Source organism: Colius striatus, chromosome 13, assembly GCF_028858725.1.
Source record: "Colius striatus isolate bColStr4 chromosome 13, bColStr4.1.hap1, whole genome shotgun sequence".
Classification (NCBI taxonomy): Eukaryota; Metazoa; Chordata; class Aves; order Coliiformes; family Coliidae; genus Colius; species Colius striatus.
Genome location: NC_084771.1, coordinates 19,639,709 through 19,656,397, shown reverse-complemented (window position 1 = coordinate 19,656,397; position 16,689 = coordinate 19,639,709). Strand labels below are relative to the sequence as shown.

The 16,689-nt window shown below is 40.7% G+C and overlaps 1 protein-coding gene across 1 annotated transcript in view; it reads left to right on the top strand.

Moving 5' to 3' along the window:
• Positions 1-16,689, top strand: part of COL4A5 (collagen type IV alpha 5 chain) — a 74,815-nt gene that overhangs the window by 39,264 nt on the left and 18,862 nt on the right. The window contains exons 16-35 of the mRNA XM_062006293.1: positions 56-100; positions 202-255; positions 414-455; positions 915-1,047; positions 1,822-1,995; positions 2,649-2,732; positions 3,803-3,895; positions 4,473-4,543; positions 4,765-4,956; positions 5,390-5,558; positions 6,171-6,263; positions 6,350-6,454; positions 7,030-7,127; positions 7,359-7,509; positions 8,113-8,226; positions 12,348-12,515; positions 13,035-13,124; positions 13,912-14,061; positions 14,992-15,090; positions 16,067-16,156. Coding sequence (XP_061862277.1) covers positions 56-100; positions 202-255; positions 414-455; positions 915-1,047; positions 1,822-1,995; positions 2,649-2,732; positions 3,803-3,895; positions 4,473-4,543; positions 4,765-4,956; positions 5,390-5,558; positions 6,171-6,263; positions 6,350-6,454; positions 7,030-7,127; positions 7,359-7,509; positions 8,113-8,226; positions 12,348-12,515; positions 13,035-13,124; positions 13,912-14,061; positions 14,992-15,090; positions 16,067-16,156 — 2,215 coding nt within the window. The remainder of the gene's footprint in view (positions 1-55; positions 101-201; positions 256-413; positions 456-914; positions 1,048-1,821; positions 1,996-2,648; positions 2,733-3,802; positions 3,896-4,472; positions 4,544-4,764; positions 4,957-5,389; positions 5,559-6,170; positions 6,264-6,349; positions 6,455-7,029; positions 7,128-7,358; positions 7,510-8,112; positions 8,227-12,347; positions 12,516-13,034; positions 13,125-13,911; positions 14,062-14,991; positions 15,091-16,066; positions 16,157-16,689) is intronic.

Here is a 16,689-nt window from a genome sequence, read left to right as displayed (position 1 = left end):
AATAATTCTTCAGCACTGAAGCATTTTATTTCAATGCGTGTTTATGTCTTTGAAGGGAAAGCCTGGCAAAGATGGAGAACCTGGTCAGCCTGGTAGGGATGTGAGTAATTTGTACATTTCTAACCTAAGCAGAATCCTTATAAAGTTTTTTTTTTCTCATATGGAGAAGATATGAATGTGATTATCGTTCTTTTCTTGAAGGGTTTACCTGGTGGACCTGGAATAAATGGTGCTCCAGGAAGAGAGGGTGAAAAGGTATGCTAGGATTTTTGTTATTCTTGCTATAGTAGCTTGAAAATCTGCCACCACCGAGTTCAGTTATGGCTCAGTAGTAATTACAGTGTTGAAGAATATTTGCAATAACTTTGTGTACAAATATGCAGTATAAAAAATGCTCTTAATTTCATTGATAGGGTGAAAAAGGTGCCATGGGTCCCCCTGGTCCGCCTGGAATTGTAAGTCACTGATCCTTTCTCTTTTTTTCTGCATTTGGTTGACAGTGTTGTTTCATCATAGTTCTTGGGTAACTATCTCATCTCCAAGTCTAACTATAACAAAACCAGTAACATTTCCCATATTGTCTAATAGAAACACTTGTTTCCTTCTCCCAGGATAGATTCTGTGCTCTAGGATTTGGTAGGCTAATACAAGACTAGGCTGTAACCTTAGACCGACAGAAATGGAGTCAGCTTAACTGAAGCCTGTTCTAACTATGTGGGCTTGGCAGTAAAGGTGCTTCCTACTGGAGAGTGCTCTTTACTGGAATTTTACCTGATAATTCAGTGGAGTATGAAAAGCATCCTGTCATTGCTATAAGGTTTGAAGTATGTTGAACATTTCCTCCCTCACGTTTCTTCACCATTCTAGAGACTTTTCTTGGCAAGTTGTTTCACGTGATTGCGAAACTTTCACAGGTCATTTCAAGACCAGGCATTGATGCAACAGTGGGACCAAAAGGTAGCAAAGGATTGCCAGGACTTCCAGGAGCCAAAGGGGAGCGTGGATTCTCTGGCAGGCCAGGACCACCTGGCTTGCCAGGTTCTCCAGGTAGGAGCTCAAGCGTCAAAAGAAGTTGTGTGCTCAAGTGTCTGAATGAATATGTAGCTTCAAAATCTTTTCACACTCCTTTTGAGAGACCGACTGAGTGGGAAGTGATGGCAAAACTATGTGAAGCTACCTTTGAGCTTGAGGGGTGGTCTTTAGCTTACGAGGATAGTATGAGGAATTCTGAACATTTATTGCCCTTGTTGTGGTGAAGAGAGGATGCTAATCAAGGTTGTCAAACAGATGCTAACTTAATGGTCTTAAGGGTAATTCATCTCCTATCACTTACCTATAACATGCATTATCCATTGCATTGCACAGAGAAAGTATTGTGTACCAGAAGTCCAGGACCTGGCCATGAAACCTAGTCTACTGTACATGAGCCCACTACTAAGGGAGTCTACAGTGGGAGTGAGAGTGACACCTGTATTTGCTTTGTACATGCACAGAGAAGCACTTTGATTTTAGTGTTACACCTTGTAAATGTTCTTTTTTTCCATCAGTGCTTCCTTTCATTATTCCTGTGGGGTTTTTTCCTTCATAAACTTCATTGTTGAGTCTCAGATTGATTTTTCATAGCAAAATTTCTGAAAATGCAAAATGTGCATCTGTCAAATTCTGTACATCAAGATGTAGTGTGATTCCATTGAAAATGTTATGGATGTATTTACATGGAGAGACACAACTTACCTTGTGGCATAGCATGTCATTGTCACTCTTGAAAAAATGTGATTCAAACTTTTACGCTTTCAAGAAACTAAGTTCTTCCCGTCTTAGGGATCACTACTGTTGGACCCCCTGGCCCACCTGGCTTACCTGGTGAGAGAGGACAGAAGGGAGATCCAGGTTTGCCTGGTGTTTCTATTCCTGGGCAACCAGGACTTGATGGACCACAAGGACCTCCAGGACCACCAGGTCCCCCAGGGCCACCTGCACCATCTATTCCTCCTGGTAAGTGATGGTGACATAAACAGCAAGTAGAAGAGGCTGAACATGTCAAAACAAGTGACTATTCCTTACTAAGAGCTGTGATACCAGGAGAGTTAAAGGAGTAATTTTGCAAATAATTCCAGTTTTCAATTCATTAACAGCACGTAGACCACACAAGATTAACTTGGGAGTGGATGCTTTGGATCAAGAGCCTTGACTTCTTGTTGATTTAAGGGAAGCAGGAAACAGGAGATGGAATGTGAGAACTGGAAAGCTGTAGTGGAGAGGGGTTAACATGGTTCAGGGAGAAGCTGATGACATTGGCAGCTTTCATCCACTTACTCTGATATTTCATACAAATGCTTCTATGATATCAGGGTAAATAGCAGGATGTAGTGTAGAGATGAAAGTGTATAGGCTGTGGGGAGTAGTGGGAGACAGTTATGAAGGAGAACTGATGATTGTTGTATATTATTGTCGATTGTTTCCTTTTGAGTTACATTGGTGGGTTTTCCTCTGTCTGAATTGCCAGAATGTTTAGTCTGTGATTGTGGGGATATGTTAGAATAGCCACACAAATCCTAGGAATTCCATTTTTGCATTGAATTAATGTATTCGGTGCTGCCGTCGGTCTAATGGAAATTGAACATTCGACCTCTCTCAATTCTCCTTAGGTGAAGGGTTATGTGAGCAGGGGCCACCAGGTCCTCCAGGAATTCCAGGACAGCAAGGCTTTACAGGAGAGCGAGGCCAAAAAGGTACAGTGTCATGGATATCTTGATTTTTCTCTTTGTGTTAAAGCTTGTTAAACAATGTAAAACATACATTGAGTAAGGATAAAGTGTCCCCTCCCAGTAGGGTTGAGTACAGATATTTTTTGTTTCTAAGAAAGCTTTTTCATTTGAATATAGGATAGTCTCTCATCTAGTGTTGAAGTGCAGGAATCTGAAAGTTATGAGGGCTCAGTCAGTGCTAGGGCCTAGCATGGGTCATGACTGAAGGAAAACTGCAGGTTTATGTGTACCTCCCAGATAGACAGAAGCTTCAGTACTTTGTAACAGCAATTGGCAACTTATGTGAAAGAGTTTTATACTTCAAGGATAAATCTGACTTTTTTTATGGAAAGCAACATTGAAATTATAAATTCAGGATTCCTAATTTGAGTTGGACAGTCTACAATTAGTTTGTTTGTTTGGTAAGCAAAAGAAAGACATCTTTAATGTGTGTCCTTGTTTCCAAAAAGACAACCTTGCAATGAGGATGCTGATATGGGTAAGTGAGAATCTTTTCCTAGCTCAACCGTGGACATCCTTAGATAACTTTGAGCATCTCACTTAATGTTGCACTGCTTTCAAACAGAAGTCTTTTTTTACTCATGGAGACTGTAAGGATTAATTAATGAACCTAAATGAAGTTCTTAAATACTACATTGACAAATTGCAGAAAATTATGTATGTGAAGGAAATTCCCAAGCTTCTTGAAACCTTTTTCTCTTTCTTTCTTTTTTTTAAATGCAATTAGTTGAGCCTATTGTCAAATCAATGAACATTCCCAGTCCAGTTAAAGTTGGGAATTTTGATACATGTGTTTTAGAGTTGTAGTTTTGAAATGTCAAGTGCTTACTTTAGAAGAGGACTCTTTCTGAGAAAAAAAATTCTACAGTTTTTTTTCTTTTACTGTTGAAAACATTTGTTTATTTTAATGTATTTTGCACTATCATAAGTAAATTGTAATCATGCCTGATATTGGTTGGCTGTTGTGCTGAATTCTTTTAAAGTTTCCTAAAATCTGATGCTCAAGTGTGCTTTTTCAATGCAAATCTTTTTAGGTGATCAAGGAGACACATGCTTCAATTGCATAGGAACTGGAGTAACTGGGCCTCCTGGGGAGAGGGGACCACCAGGACCTCCAGGTAGTCCAGGTAAGGCTGTAGTCTTCACTGTTTTGTTTAATGTGTTCCATAAAATCACTTCATTAGTGTATAATGCTAATGATGTATCTGTGTATTGTGTACAAATTCAGATGCACAGTTGTCAGCTCCTGTATATAATTGTTTTATGTCCTATTTTGCACAGTATGGGAGTGTTGGGAAGAAACAGTGTGGAAATGTGTAAAACGATCATTCATCTTTAACATCTTCATTAAAAATCTAGTCCTAAACAAAATTCTCTGATCAAAGACAGACATGAAACCATTCTGCATATTAAAGGTTTATGGTCTGCTGTAGATTTAACTGGGAGAGAAATTAGCTTCTACTTCTTGCTGTTCCTGAAGTGATAGAGGAGCTGGAGCTTTTTTGAAGCGTGATAATTTTTGACACTACTGATATAATTTAGAGTGGCAAATTTAGTTTGACTCACATAAAATCAAGCTCTTCAAAAAACCTGAACTAAACCTTGCCTGATTTTAAAACAATCATCTATTATCTTGTGCTAACAGCATGTTTTATAACTTCTACAGTTTTATGGTTTTCTTTTATATTTTTCTCCACTACTCAGGTTCTCCTGGTTTTCCTGGACCAAAAGGTGAAAAGGGGCTTCCTGGATTAACTGGCCTTGTAGGGCCACCAGTAAGTGGTGGTGTTATGTTCTTGTGGGAAATTAATGTCTCATTTTTCTTGTATGTGTGGTAGATCTGTACACAGTAGATCTAAATTCTTGTCTAATACTTCTCTTTTTTTGTTCTTAAGTAGCTTGAATGCATAATTCTTATGTTGTGCCAAAGTCAAGGAGAAAGTGGAAGTTAAATTGAATGCTTTCTCTGCTTTTTTTTTTCCCCCTCCCCTTTCAGGGATTCCCAGGATCTCCAGGTGCTCCTGGGAGACCTGGTCCTAAAGGAGACCCAGGGGATGTCCTGACTTCTCCAAGAATGAAAGGTGATAAAGGAGACCCTGGCTTCCCAGGACCTCCAGGCCTTCCTGGCATAGATGGCACTCCTGGACGAGATGGACTACCAGGTCTACCTGGCCCTAAGGGGGAACCTGTGAGTTCCATTTTATGCTGTCTTTGACTGAACATGTTTTGGGAAGTCCTGGATGCACTTGACCTAGTACAGATAAGAGGACTGGCAAATGCATTTTTTCTGAATGTGACTACTGCAGTTGTTCTCTTCAGTAGGTCCCAATCTAGTGATGGTATGCAGAAGTGCCCCTTGAATTTTTCAATGCCTCTAAAAATAAGCTGAGATTTCCTCTCTTGGGTAGTGTCAGATGGTCTCTTCTGCCATTGTCTACTTTTTGACTACATAGTGTGAAGAATAAAGCAGCCAATTAAATCTTCTCTACCATGTTAGTCAGATGTTAGGTAGCTAATGGCCTTGAGAACTAGAAGGAAAACTGCTAAAGAGGAAGCAATAAAACACTTCTTTGGTAGTAAATGCATATTCTCCTTTCCCATCCTGCTCTTCTTTGTTTCAGGGCAGTGTTGCATTCAAAGGAGAAATGGGTATTCCAGGCGATCCAGGAATACCAGGTCTCCCTGGAGACAAAGGACTTCCTGGACCTCCTGGTTTTGGTCCACAAGGTTCACCTGGTGAAAAGGGCATCCAAGGTGTATCAGGCCGTCCAGGGCCTCCTGGAGTTCCTGGTGAGTTTGTCCTTTTGCTCTGAGTAGTTCTCAGAATGTAGTTCTACTTTTAAGCTTTTCTTAAAGGTCTTGTAAGACCTGGTATTTATCAACTCCCAGGTTGAAGGTCATCACAGAATCTCAAAGAGGGCAGAATTTGTGCTGTTACTACAGGCACATGACTCACCCTCTGCTCTGACCTCTAGGGAAGCTTCTCCTTCTCAACTGACTGTAGTGAAAATGCTTTGTAACAACCATCTGGCTTATGCTCACTAATACTGCAACTACAACAGCTTTTGAAAACGAGAGCTTGCTTTGAACAAGTTTGCTTTTGTTACTTTCTTGTCAACTGCACAGATCTTCATCATGTTGTGCTAGTATCAGCTATCGAAAATACTATTCCCATGATGGTATCTCAGAGGAAGTGAGAAAAAAAGAACATTTCAAGAAAGCTGTCTTAATATTAAACAATGCTTCTAAGCCTGTAAGTGCTGTATGAGGCTCTGGAGTGGATAGCCCATTGGTTAAAATGTTGCTGGTGTTTAAGTTCTTTGTAAGCTTGGAATGTGGCTAGTATCTTTTTCTCCTCAAAGAAAAACAGAAGTTATACATATGTCTTCTTTTTGGTTTTAGGTCCAAAAGGTGACCCTGGCCAGACTATTACAGAACCAGGAGTTCCTGGCCCCCCTGGTCCTCCAGGGAGAAATGGTGACCCAGGTCTTCCAGGTAAAGCAGCAACTAGATATCCAGGGAATACCAAGAGCTTTTTACTCTGATTGTTGATAACTATGTTGATTTTCTTCTTTTTACAGGAGATCCTGGTCAGCCAGGTCAGCGTGGTTTACCAGGCATCCCAGGTGGAAAGGGAGAGCCAGGTATTCCTGGCATTGGACTTCCAGGTCCACCAGGCCCAAAAGGTATGTGTACAGTCATATTACTATATTTTACTGGCTGGAAGAGGAGACGTGGAGGGTTGTGTTTCTACACTTTTTCTTAGTGAGTTGATTTCTGTCTCTAGAAACCTTAAAAAATGTCTTGAATTTATACATCTTCATAATAGCTTCAGAAGTATCAGGAAAAAAATCTGCTGAGCTCTTTTTCCTCTGTTCACTGTACTGCTCCTTCACAGTAGCTTTACCTTTTTCAGTAAAGTGAGGACACAAAAGGAAGTGGGTAAAACTTTTGGAAATGATGAATGTTTGAGCTTGAATCAATAAAAGATCTCCAAATGCTGCCTCGGGCCACTAATGTTTCTAATATGAACTGTTAGTCATTTTTGTCAGAGCACAGAGTGTGAGGAGTGCCCTCCTCTGAGATCCTCTGTGCAAAAATTCTCTCAGCCAAATGGGTGTGCCTCAAGTTATCCTTGAGCTAGAGTGGAACCTCTTTTCAGAGATCACTTTTCATGAGCACTTAGCATTTCTGGAAGAGTTGTTCTACCGCTATTTTGGTGTCCTCTCCTCCTCTGGCTTAACCTCCATATTGTGTGTAGGTTTCCCAGGGACTCCAGGCCCCCCAGGAGCTCCAGGAACTCCAGGTCGCCCTGGTCTGGATGGACCTCCAGGACCACCTGGTTTCCCAGGACAGAAGGTCTGTGTTTCCTTGGTTAAATAACTTTCTTAGAGGTTCATCGGTGGGTAGAATTTTGTCTTGTCTGCTTTTGATGACAGGGAAGTTACATTCTCCACTTGAGGATTGAGTGGGGGTAGGAAAAAAGGAGCTGAAATCTAAGGTGGTGGAAATATTTTCCTTGCTACTTATAACACTTTTAGGAGAGGCTGAACTTAGAAAACTCCATTCTATAAACTTTGTTTGTTACAGGGGGATCGTGGATTTGGAGTTCCAGGACCACCTGGACCCCCAGGACCACCAGGCACAAAAGGAGTTCAAGGACCTAAAGGTGATCCTGGCTTCCCAGGAAACCCTGGTCTCCCAGGACGGACAGGTTTTGATGGAACTCCAGGGCCCAAAGGTACGGATAACCCTTCCCTTTTCTGTTCCCTATTGAACTTTAAATAAAACAGTGCTAACATTAGAGTAATTACTTCAGGGTCTGTTTTCCAAATCAGATACTCCTGTGTAAGTGCAAAGTTGTGTTCTCAAAAGACATAAGCAGTACTGCAGGGCAGGTCTAGAAGGTCCAGGTTCCAAAGACAAATCGTGTTAATGTGGGGGTAAAACTTTTTCAAGAGAATAATGGTCGTTCAGATGCATTTTGCTTTAACACAGAGAGGGTTTGCAGTTCACCAATTCCTGCTGTTAATCATTGCCTGTATTGAGCTGCAGAGCTTGCCTGGTTTACTGGAGAGCATCTATTGGGTTTAATGTGGATTATGGTACAAAAATGTGTCTCTGTGTAGCCTAGAAATGTAAACTGCATACATTCCACACAGAGTGAGGAAAAATCTCTGGATTTCAGAAATAGCCTCTGAAGTGTGGTTTTTTCCTATGTCAGATCTGTATTTGTTTGCATGCAGGAATGAGATTTCAAGTACAACGTGCAGGCACTCTGCTTCTGAAAGCAAGGTTCTCTGAACTGAGGTCACTGTTTAACTAACCAAGAGGCTTCTTCTAGGTGACCCTGGACCAAGTGGCCCACCAGGACTCCCAGGCCCACCAGGCATCCCTGGCATTGGTGGTCAAGGTCCACCTGGATCTCCAGGACCTCCAGGTCCTGTTGGCCCCCCAGGTAAAACTCACGTGAATGATACCCTTAGGTTATTTCTGGCATACACCAAGCAGGTACATGGGAAGTTCCCACTGAACACCTAGGGAAGGAAAGACAGAGACTTACAGTGGGCAAGACATCATGGTTTTTACTCAAAAGTGGAATTACATTCAGCCCTGCTACTTGCACAGCTTAAAGAGGTTTCAAGGCTGTAAAACCCCACTTTGGAGAAGACTTGAAACCTCAGCAGAGATTCTAGAAAGTGTTGAGAAGTGTAGTGACAAAATCTCTGTAAGGGAGTTTATCACAATACTCCTCGGGATGAGACAAAAGGAACCATGTCAGTGCAGAGGTCGTGGGGATACAGGAGAGAAGGAAAGCTTCAGCTGCCTGTATTTAGCTGTCATTACATTGCTTTCTAGTAGCAAGATGGTTCTTATATTCCAAAGCAGTTTTCCAGCTCCCCAAACTGTATTCAGAATTCACTGTATGAGGGATATTTTTAATAACTTTTTTACATTGTTATCTAGACAATTAATTTCTGGTTACCACAAAAAGCAGCCAAACTCCATCCCCTGGACAGTGCTATTTGTCCTCCCTCTGCTTAGGCAGTGAGTGCAAAATCAAGGGATTAAGTCAGATTCTCCCTGATGTGGCTAGGCACCATTGTTTCTTTTTCTTGAATGGAAGCTGAAGCACAATTTAACTCGGTTAATGTGAAAAGAAGGAAAGCACAAATATTCCAAACTAGCTGATACATTATTTTGTCGATGAGAATATGTTCTTCAAGTAGTGATGTGATACTGTAAACAGAAGTCTGTCAGTAAAGAGGTGTTGCACACTAGTCATAAGTACACCTGGAAAAGAGCTTTAGAATTCCACTTACAGAAACCTCTGAGTTCTGGGGTACCCAATTCCCTCACACACACTTTTTTCTCTGCAAATCCAACAAGTTCTGTGGGTCCTGACACGTTTGAAGTAGATTGACAAAGGAGAATCTAAGTACGGTGATAATTAGCAATATGTCTCTGAAGAGAGTTTGGTTGTCTTTTGTCTGAAATGACTGATGAAGATAGGAACTTGTTCCATCTCTCTGCACAAAGGGTACATGTGCATGCCTGTGCATCATCCTGTTCACTAAGTTTGTTTAGGGAAATTCCTTTTCCCCTTCATTTCGGTGAAGGGGCTTGCTGTGCACCCACTGCTGTTGCAAATGTATGGCAGTCACCACAGTGAGAACATTCTGTATGGATTTCAATATGCCTGCTGCTGAAACACTTCAAAACCCATTTAGTTCTTGCCATGCCTGTGTGAGTTTACACTGCATGTTTGTGAGCTACACTTGAGTATGTTGTATGGGATTGGCATTGGCTGCAATGCATGCTGAAAAATTCCTGGCCAACTGTAAAACCATGAGCCACAGGTTGGTTGATGATATTGGGGTGTTTATGAACTATGAGCAGAGATTCAGCAAAGGGCTTAACTCAGAAGTAGGCAAGCACTTCACTACCCATGGAGACTGAGTTCTAGTCACATGCATACGGTGTGGGTCGTGTTTACTTTTCCCAGTGGGGAAAGGAATGTGTGGCCCCTGCACTGGCAAGCCTGCAATGTGTTCAGTATTAAGAGCAAGGGACAGAAGGGATCTGGACAATGTACATGGAAGTTCCATGAGCCAGCTGGTGGGTCCTCTGCCAGGCTTTCTGTGCCTACTTACACCATCCTGAACCTCTGGTTGCACTTGGGGCCAAACTGAAACAGAAGGTACACATGTGTGTTTGTGCTGGGAGGGTGGCATGGGTTTGAATGTTTCATCCAACGCATGTTCTTTTGCCTTCCCGTAACATCTCTTCTGGTGTTAGAATCATAGAATGGTAGGGGTTGGAAGGGACCTTAGCCAGAACTGGACTTCATGTGATCATGGATTTATTCTGTGAAACACCAATTTCAACAAATGCACGACTTACTAGAGTTGGTGGATTTGTAATGCTTCTATTTTCACTCTTCACGTCTATGCTGACTAATCATTATGTCTACTAACAGCATGGTGGCTCTGAAACCTAGTGCATGGTTGAAGGTCCCACTTGAGAAGTTCTTGTCATTTCCCTTGGCCCTGCTTTTTCTCTGGTTTGTGCAGAACACCTTACATTCCAATCTCCCACCCCATGTTTGTTTTACTAGGCTGGTTTGAAATCTGTTCATTTATGCAACATTGGGGTAGTTTCTGGGGCTTTGTTTTCCAGGTAATTTGTGGAATTCTTGAAAGGACTTCCCTGTTGAGAATGTCCTTTCTCTGCATCACCTTTTCTTCAAATAGTTTGCAGTAATTCATTCTTTTTTTGAACATGTATCATATTACCCTAGAATTTATTGTGCTGTTTCTAATGTTCTAACTATACTACACTTAATTTTTGAAAACCAGAAATTCAATTAATTTCTATTTGAAAAAGTATCTTTACCATTCTGGATATGGAGTTTGTACTATTAATGGATTATATATTATTTTATCTTCTTTTTTCTTGTCCACTTGCTGATAGAGACCCCTTAAACACAGAGCATGTGCAGTATCCATCCTCTGGTAATGAAGGGTTTTTCTGCACAGTAAGCAGTTTCAGGCACATGGTACCATAGCTTAAGGTAGTGATAAGCTGCTGCCAAAAGGGATCATGCTTATCATTAAATAAATGGAAGTCTACATCCTCTGCTGTCAAGAAAACTTGATCAGCCTTTTTAGTGTGCAAAGAACACATCGTGACATCACTCCTAAACTTGGTCCTGCAGCCCAGAGCAGGGGCCATCACTTCAGAGTTACAGAGTAATCAACACTTGGAGTTATTAGTGAGATTTTGGTGGGGTGCTGTTATAATCTCAGTAGGTAATGCTAGAGCATGCAACATGCAATATACTATCTCTGTAAGTGCAACAATGTATATTTGCATGGTAGAGCTAGAAGAATGGGGGAAAAATCATTTGGAGGGTTTTTCTGTGTTACAAAGAAGCATCTTTTGAAAATCCCTTTTGAAGGAATTTACCAGAGTGTGATGCAGATGAACAAGAAGCTGATTGTTAGGCTGTTCTGGTGTTCTGAAGATATCCAAGCCAGTATCTGGCAATGACAGTTTTGTGTATGGAACAGTTCAGAAAAAGCTTTTTCCTCAGCTGGAAGGAGAATACTCAACAAGGAGAGAGGGGGGAAATATTTGAAGAAGATACCATCAGTGTTTGAAATTTTGCACTGAGTTTCTTGTTTCTGCATACACTTTGAAAAAGACCTCCAAGTTTCTTTGCAGTCTGATTTCTCTCAACTGTGTTAGCGTTGTATTCTTTGTACTTAGATCTGTTTTCGATAACTTCAGGGTAGATTTTTTTCTTTGTTCTAATCTGTATGTGCTTTATTTTGTTTCCTAACTTAACGACTATTACAACTCCTTACTGCTACCTGTCTCAACTTCCTGATGAGCTCTAACTCGTTGGCTTTTGAACCTCAGGTTCCCCAGGTACTGTGGTTTCTTTACCAAAGCCTTTTCTTAACTCCAGGTTTAATAATCCTTTTTTATCAGCTACGTTTCCAGACTGAGCATTTCACTGATACGGTGCGCTGGAGGGAAACAAGCTGTCAGCTTGCCTCTGCAGTGCCTCAAGCTCAGTATCATTACCATTAAACAATCTTAAGCATAGTTTGACAATTCCATGTTTTCATTCAGGGAAATGCAATGCAATGCAAAATTTTGCTATCTTCAAAAATATTCAGCTGATGTTATTCTTAGAATGTAGTAAAATGAAACCATTAATACACTTGTAAGGATCTCAATACTTAACTATAAAATACAGATCAGCTCAATTGTGGCTTTGTGATTTTTTTTAGTGAGGCTTGAAGGGTGGTTGTTTGCCAATTGAGATTTTTTTTTTGTTAATTGCATTTGCTACAACTTGGTAAAATTGCAGTAGTGCCTCTCTTCAGGAGAACACCTGGAAGCCATTAAAAATCAATGGCTTTAGAAGAATTGCAGGGTTTTCAACAATGCTAGAAATGGACTGCAGATAAAATTTAGCTGTTTCTACAGTTCTACACCCAGAGACACACAGATCTTAGTCTTGCCTTACTTCTTGCTAAAACATTTTATCTTCACAACATTGTCTAGGGTTGCAGGGAATTCCAGGGGAGAAAGGAGATCCAGGTCCTCCAGGCTTCGATGTTCCTGGGCCTCCAGGTGACCGAGGAGCCCCAGGATATCCAGGACCCCCTGGTCTCCCAGGGCCTCAGGGTTCACCTGGACCACCTGGCCGTGATGGAATACCTGGATTTCCAGGTAAGTTCACTATTTTTACTGGTGAGCAAAGACCAAACTGTAGTTGCAAGTGGATGTTCTTTATGTTGGGGCATGCTGGAACAGAAAATCTCAAAAGTGAGCTTTGAGAATCTCTATCTTGTGATAGAGGGGTTCTAAAAAGTAACATAAATGTTCTAAAAGTGACATATATCTTGTTGTTGTTTTGGCTTTCAATAAATTCAAGTTTGCTTTCAGACAGGTCTTTATGTTTCAAACCAGGGGACTAAACTTATTGGAGGTATAATTATACTTTCTACTATAAAGAAGGATGCACTGCAAATGTTCTTTCCAGGGCTTAACTGTGGAACATTGGAACAACTTTCAAGTGTCATTGTATTGGATTTTAGATCCAGACAAAAACTGAGTGCTTGCAATTCCCTTAACAGGCTTCATATGTACTGGTTAATAAATACCATAAAGATGCAGGGAAGTAAACATGAGATACTGACTGGTTTTGAGTTTTTGTTCAGAATGACAATGGTGACTCAATGCGTTTAGGTGCCAAAGGTGAGATGGGCGTCATGGGAGCTCCTGGTCCTCCCGGGCCTCCAGGAACTCCTGGAAGAAATGGCCTGCCTGGCTTAAAAGGTAATGTTTGTTTTATCTGCTTCTGAAGATAATGCAGAATGCTGTATGGAAAGGTTATCTTCTTTTGGGTTAAACTTCTTTTTTAGGTTATCTTCTTTTGATAGTGTTGATATTGAGAATTGCTTTGCAGTTTTAAGCCATAGCATTCAGTCACTCTCTTTAAAAACTGATCTAATTAAATGTTAGCTATTTTTAAAACATTATCTTTAGATTGATGGCATTGAAGTAGGGCAGTATTTCTGAAGTGAGTTTTAAGCTTTAAGCAGCAGAAAGAAGACAATCAGTAGCTTTGGGTTATGGAGTTATCCAGAATCAGCTCTGTGAGTATCACAGAGAAACTATTCTGACTACATTTTCCCAATCCCCTTGATGGAGATGAATTTTGAAAGTGTTTGGTAGAAGAAAAATCCACTCATCACCCCAGAACAAGAAGGCTGTGAATCCAAAGCTGCCATAGCTGTTGCAACTCCGCTGTGCTAGTGGGACGGTGTGATGAGGCTCTGGGAGCTCTCTAATCATACAGACAGGCACTTGCTCTGAGCTGGGCTGGCCAGAGCTCACAAACTGCAGCAAACAGACATCCCCATGCAGCCTCCTCATTCGGCTTTGCTCCAGGGCTTAAGATGCTGTGGAGAACCTTGCATATACCAACCGATCATTCAATGAATTCCAACTGCACTCATGAATAAATCATGGAGGCCCTATGTAAGAAAAAGCATTACAAATGCATTAGCCTGCCTGAAGGATTGTGTGTTTTTTCCCCTTTTGTTGTCTGTGCCTACTGTAGGTAATAATGGATTGCCTGGTCCACCAGGACCTCCTGGACCAGTAGGACAAAAAGGTATCAAAGGTGAAGCAGGTCTGCCAGGTCCACCTGGAACAATTGATCCAAAACAGCTAGGAGCAAAAGGAGAAAAAGGCGAGCCAGGTGTTCCAGGTACAGAACTTTGCATGTGGGTCTGGGGAGGTGGTTTGGCTTCTACAGACAACAGTGACCTGTAACTGAATCCATTGCAGTTCATTCTTTCTTACAGAAAAAAAATACATCTCAGAATATAGAGATAGCTTAAGGTTCTCTTACTTTAGGCTTTTTTTCTAAGTGGTTCTATAGTTACTCTCTATGGGTGGTTTGCCCCATCCTTGCTCCCTAACTGTTCCTGTTACTTGGCATATGGCCATATTGTAATAGCACTAAGGTGCTTTCAGAAGGGTTATGATCAGGCTTCTAGGTGTTAAGCATGATGAGAGTTGTCGTGGCCACTGTGCTGGCTGCATTCCTGCTGTCTTCAAGGCCTTTGGGCCTTTGCTTTGTGGGATGGAATTGCACAAGGCATCTGCTCATGCATCATCTCCAGATTCTCCCTTTGAGTATCTATAAGCTTACCCTCCCTGATGTCACCTCTCTGTGTGTTTCCACTTGGGAAACTGGCAGTGGGGAAGGTTCACTCAAGTCTGTTTTCTCTCTCACTTGCTGGTTTCCCCCTCCTCCCACACCAAGGGTCTTGATGTCTGCTTTGAACTCTAAGTCTTGAGTAAAAATATTCTACTCTAGAGATAACCAGAAAGTCTTTCTTTAATGTTGGCCCAGCCATTATTATGCTAATTTTTCTATTGTATGAATTTCTGTGAAGCCCAAGTGTGATCTTAAGATATTTTCCTTTTTACCCTTTTTTTCAGGAGTAGTTTTAAACTTTCCAGAAGCAATATTTTGTTTTGTGTGATACTTCTCTGCTAAACTATGGGGAATTGTATTTACTGAAGAAACATCTTTATATGTTTTTTTTATTCATCTGTATCCACATCTGATCTCTTAAAGTAAAATAAAACATGCAGTAGTAGTAATAAAATATATATTTTTTCTTTTGAGGTGTTCCTGGCTTATCAGGACAGAAAGGTTATCAAGGTCTCCCAGGTGACCCAGGCCCACCAGGACTTAGTGGCCCACCAGGTGTGCCAGGATTGCCAGGTAAGCAGCCTCAGATGGACAGTTTTGATGTGTAAAACTCTGCATGTGTTTTTATCACATGAGATTGGGGTGTTTATCCAGGTATCTGTAAGCAGACCCTAGGGATTTACACTTCAAGCTGCAGCACAGTTTTGGAACATTTAAAATCATTATCCAAACAGTGTGCTTTGAGCTCTTTCCTTCCAACAGGCCTTAAAAGCAGTTTTAATCTGATCCCATTGAAGATTAGGGTAGCTTTGAGGATGGCTGTAAAAGTGCTTGCTTATTGAGCAAGCAACATGACTGCAGGATCTGCTGACAGGATTTGACTCTTTCATATGTTTATTCCTTACATTGTGAGTCATTATACTTTGCAAATGGCCAGATGAGTTTATTGCAAAGGCTGTCTTGATGTCACATCTTTGCTTTAAAGAGTCGCAAGGATGAAGAAAACAATTTCTGTTCTGCACTGCTTCTTCCTTACAGCTGTAACAGTTTATCTGAAATCTTGAATCTTTGTTGACTATGTGTGTAATGTAGGTGCTGCTCTAAATATCTTTTGGGCTCAGGGATTTCTTTTTTTAACCATCCAAGAGTCAAACTAGCTTTTAGTCACATTTAATTCCATTTTAGAAGCCACTGAATACCTATAGGAAGGTGAGAAAGAGATATTGTGTTCTTTCAGCAGAACAACTTTTAGAGGCCAAGTCTCACCAGTACTAAATTGTTTCAGATGGCTACTAAATCATGCACTGAGATGTGACCCATTTCATTAGACTAATCTTCAAAACAAAGAAGTTGCCCTGATCAAATCTTGACTGGGAACAAACTGAAGGTGTTTATTATTTCACTAAAATGGGTGATTTAGGAGCAGTGATGAGGCCTAAAGCAACTTGAAATCCATTGCCTTTATAATTAGATGGCAAGCATATTCATATAAGAATATCAGAAACTTTTAATTATTACCATTAATTAATTACACCCACAACTTTCCTAGGCATCAAAGGAGACATAGGGCTTCCTGGGCAGCCAGGACCAACAGGGCCTCCGGGTCTAAAAGGTGCCATGGGAGAGATGGGCCTTCCAGGTTAGTTTCTCTGCTTTATTTTGCTTTTTTTTTTGACCAGTCCTTCGCTTTTATATAGCACAAAGATGGATCTGCTTTGTGTGCAGTATCTAATAATGTATTTTAATGGCAATGCAGATGAGGAGTAGAGAAAGCCTAACATATATATTTGTTGTAGTAGAACATAAGAAATTGGAAATACCTGTCAACTCAGAAACTGCAAATAGCATATTGTAAATGCATATTATTTTAAAGTGCTTATGGATGCAGAAGCAGAATTATCTGTATTTTATAACTTTCATGCTTTTGTGGTTTCTCAGATTCCACTCTGTGAAAGTTTATAAAAAAAGATGATTCTGTAAACCCACCTGTCAGAAAGATCTTGGGCACAAACAAAAGGGGGAGGAGAAAGTGAATCCCATTATTTAGAAAGATTGATGAAACCGATATTTCACTTTCTGAAGATTCTAATGTTAAATTTTACCTAGATACTACAATGAGATCTTTGTATTTGTGTAAATTAAGAATAAAAAACCAAACCTTTGAAAGATCAT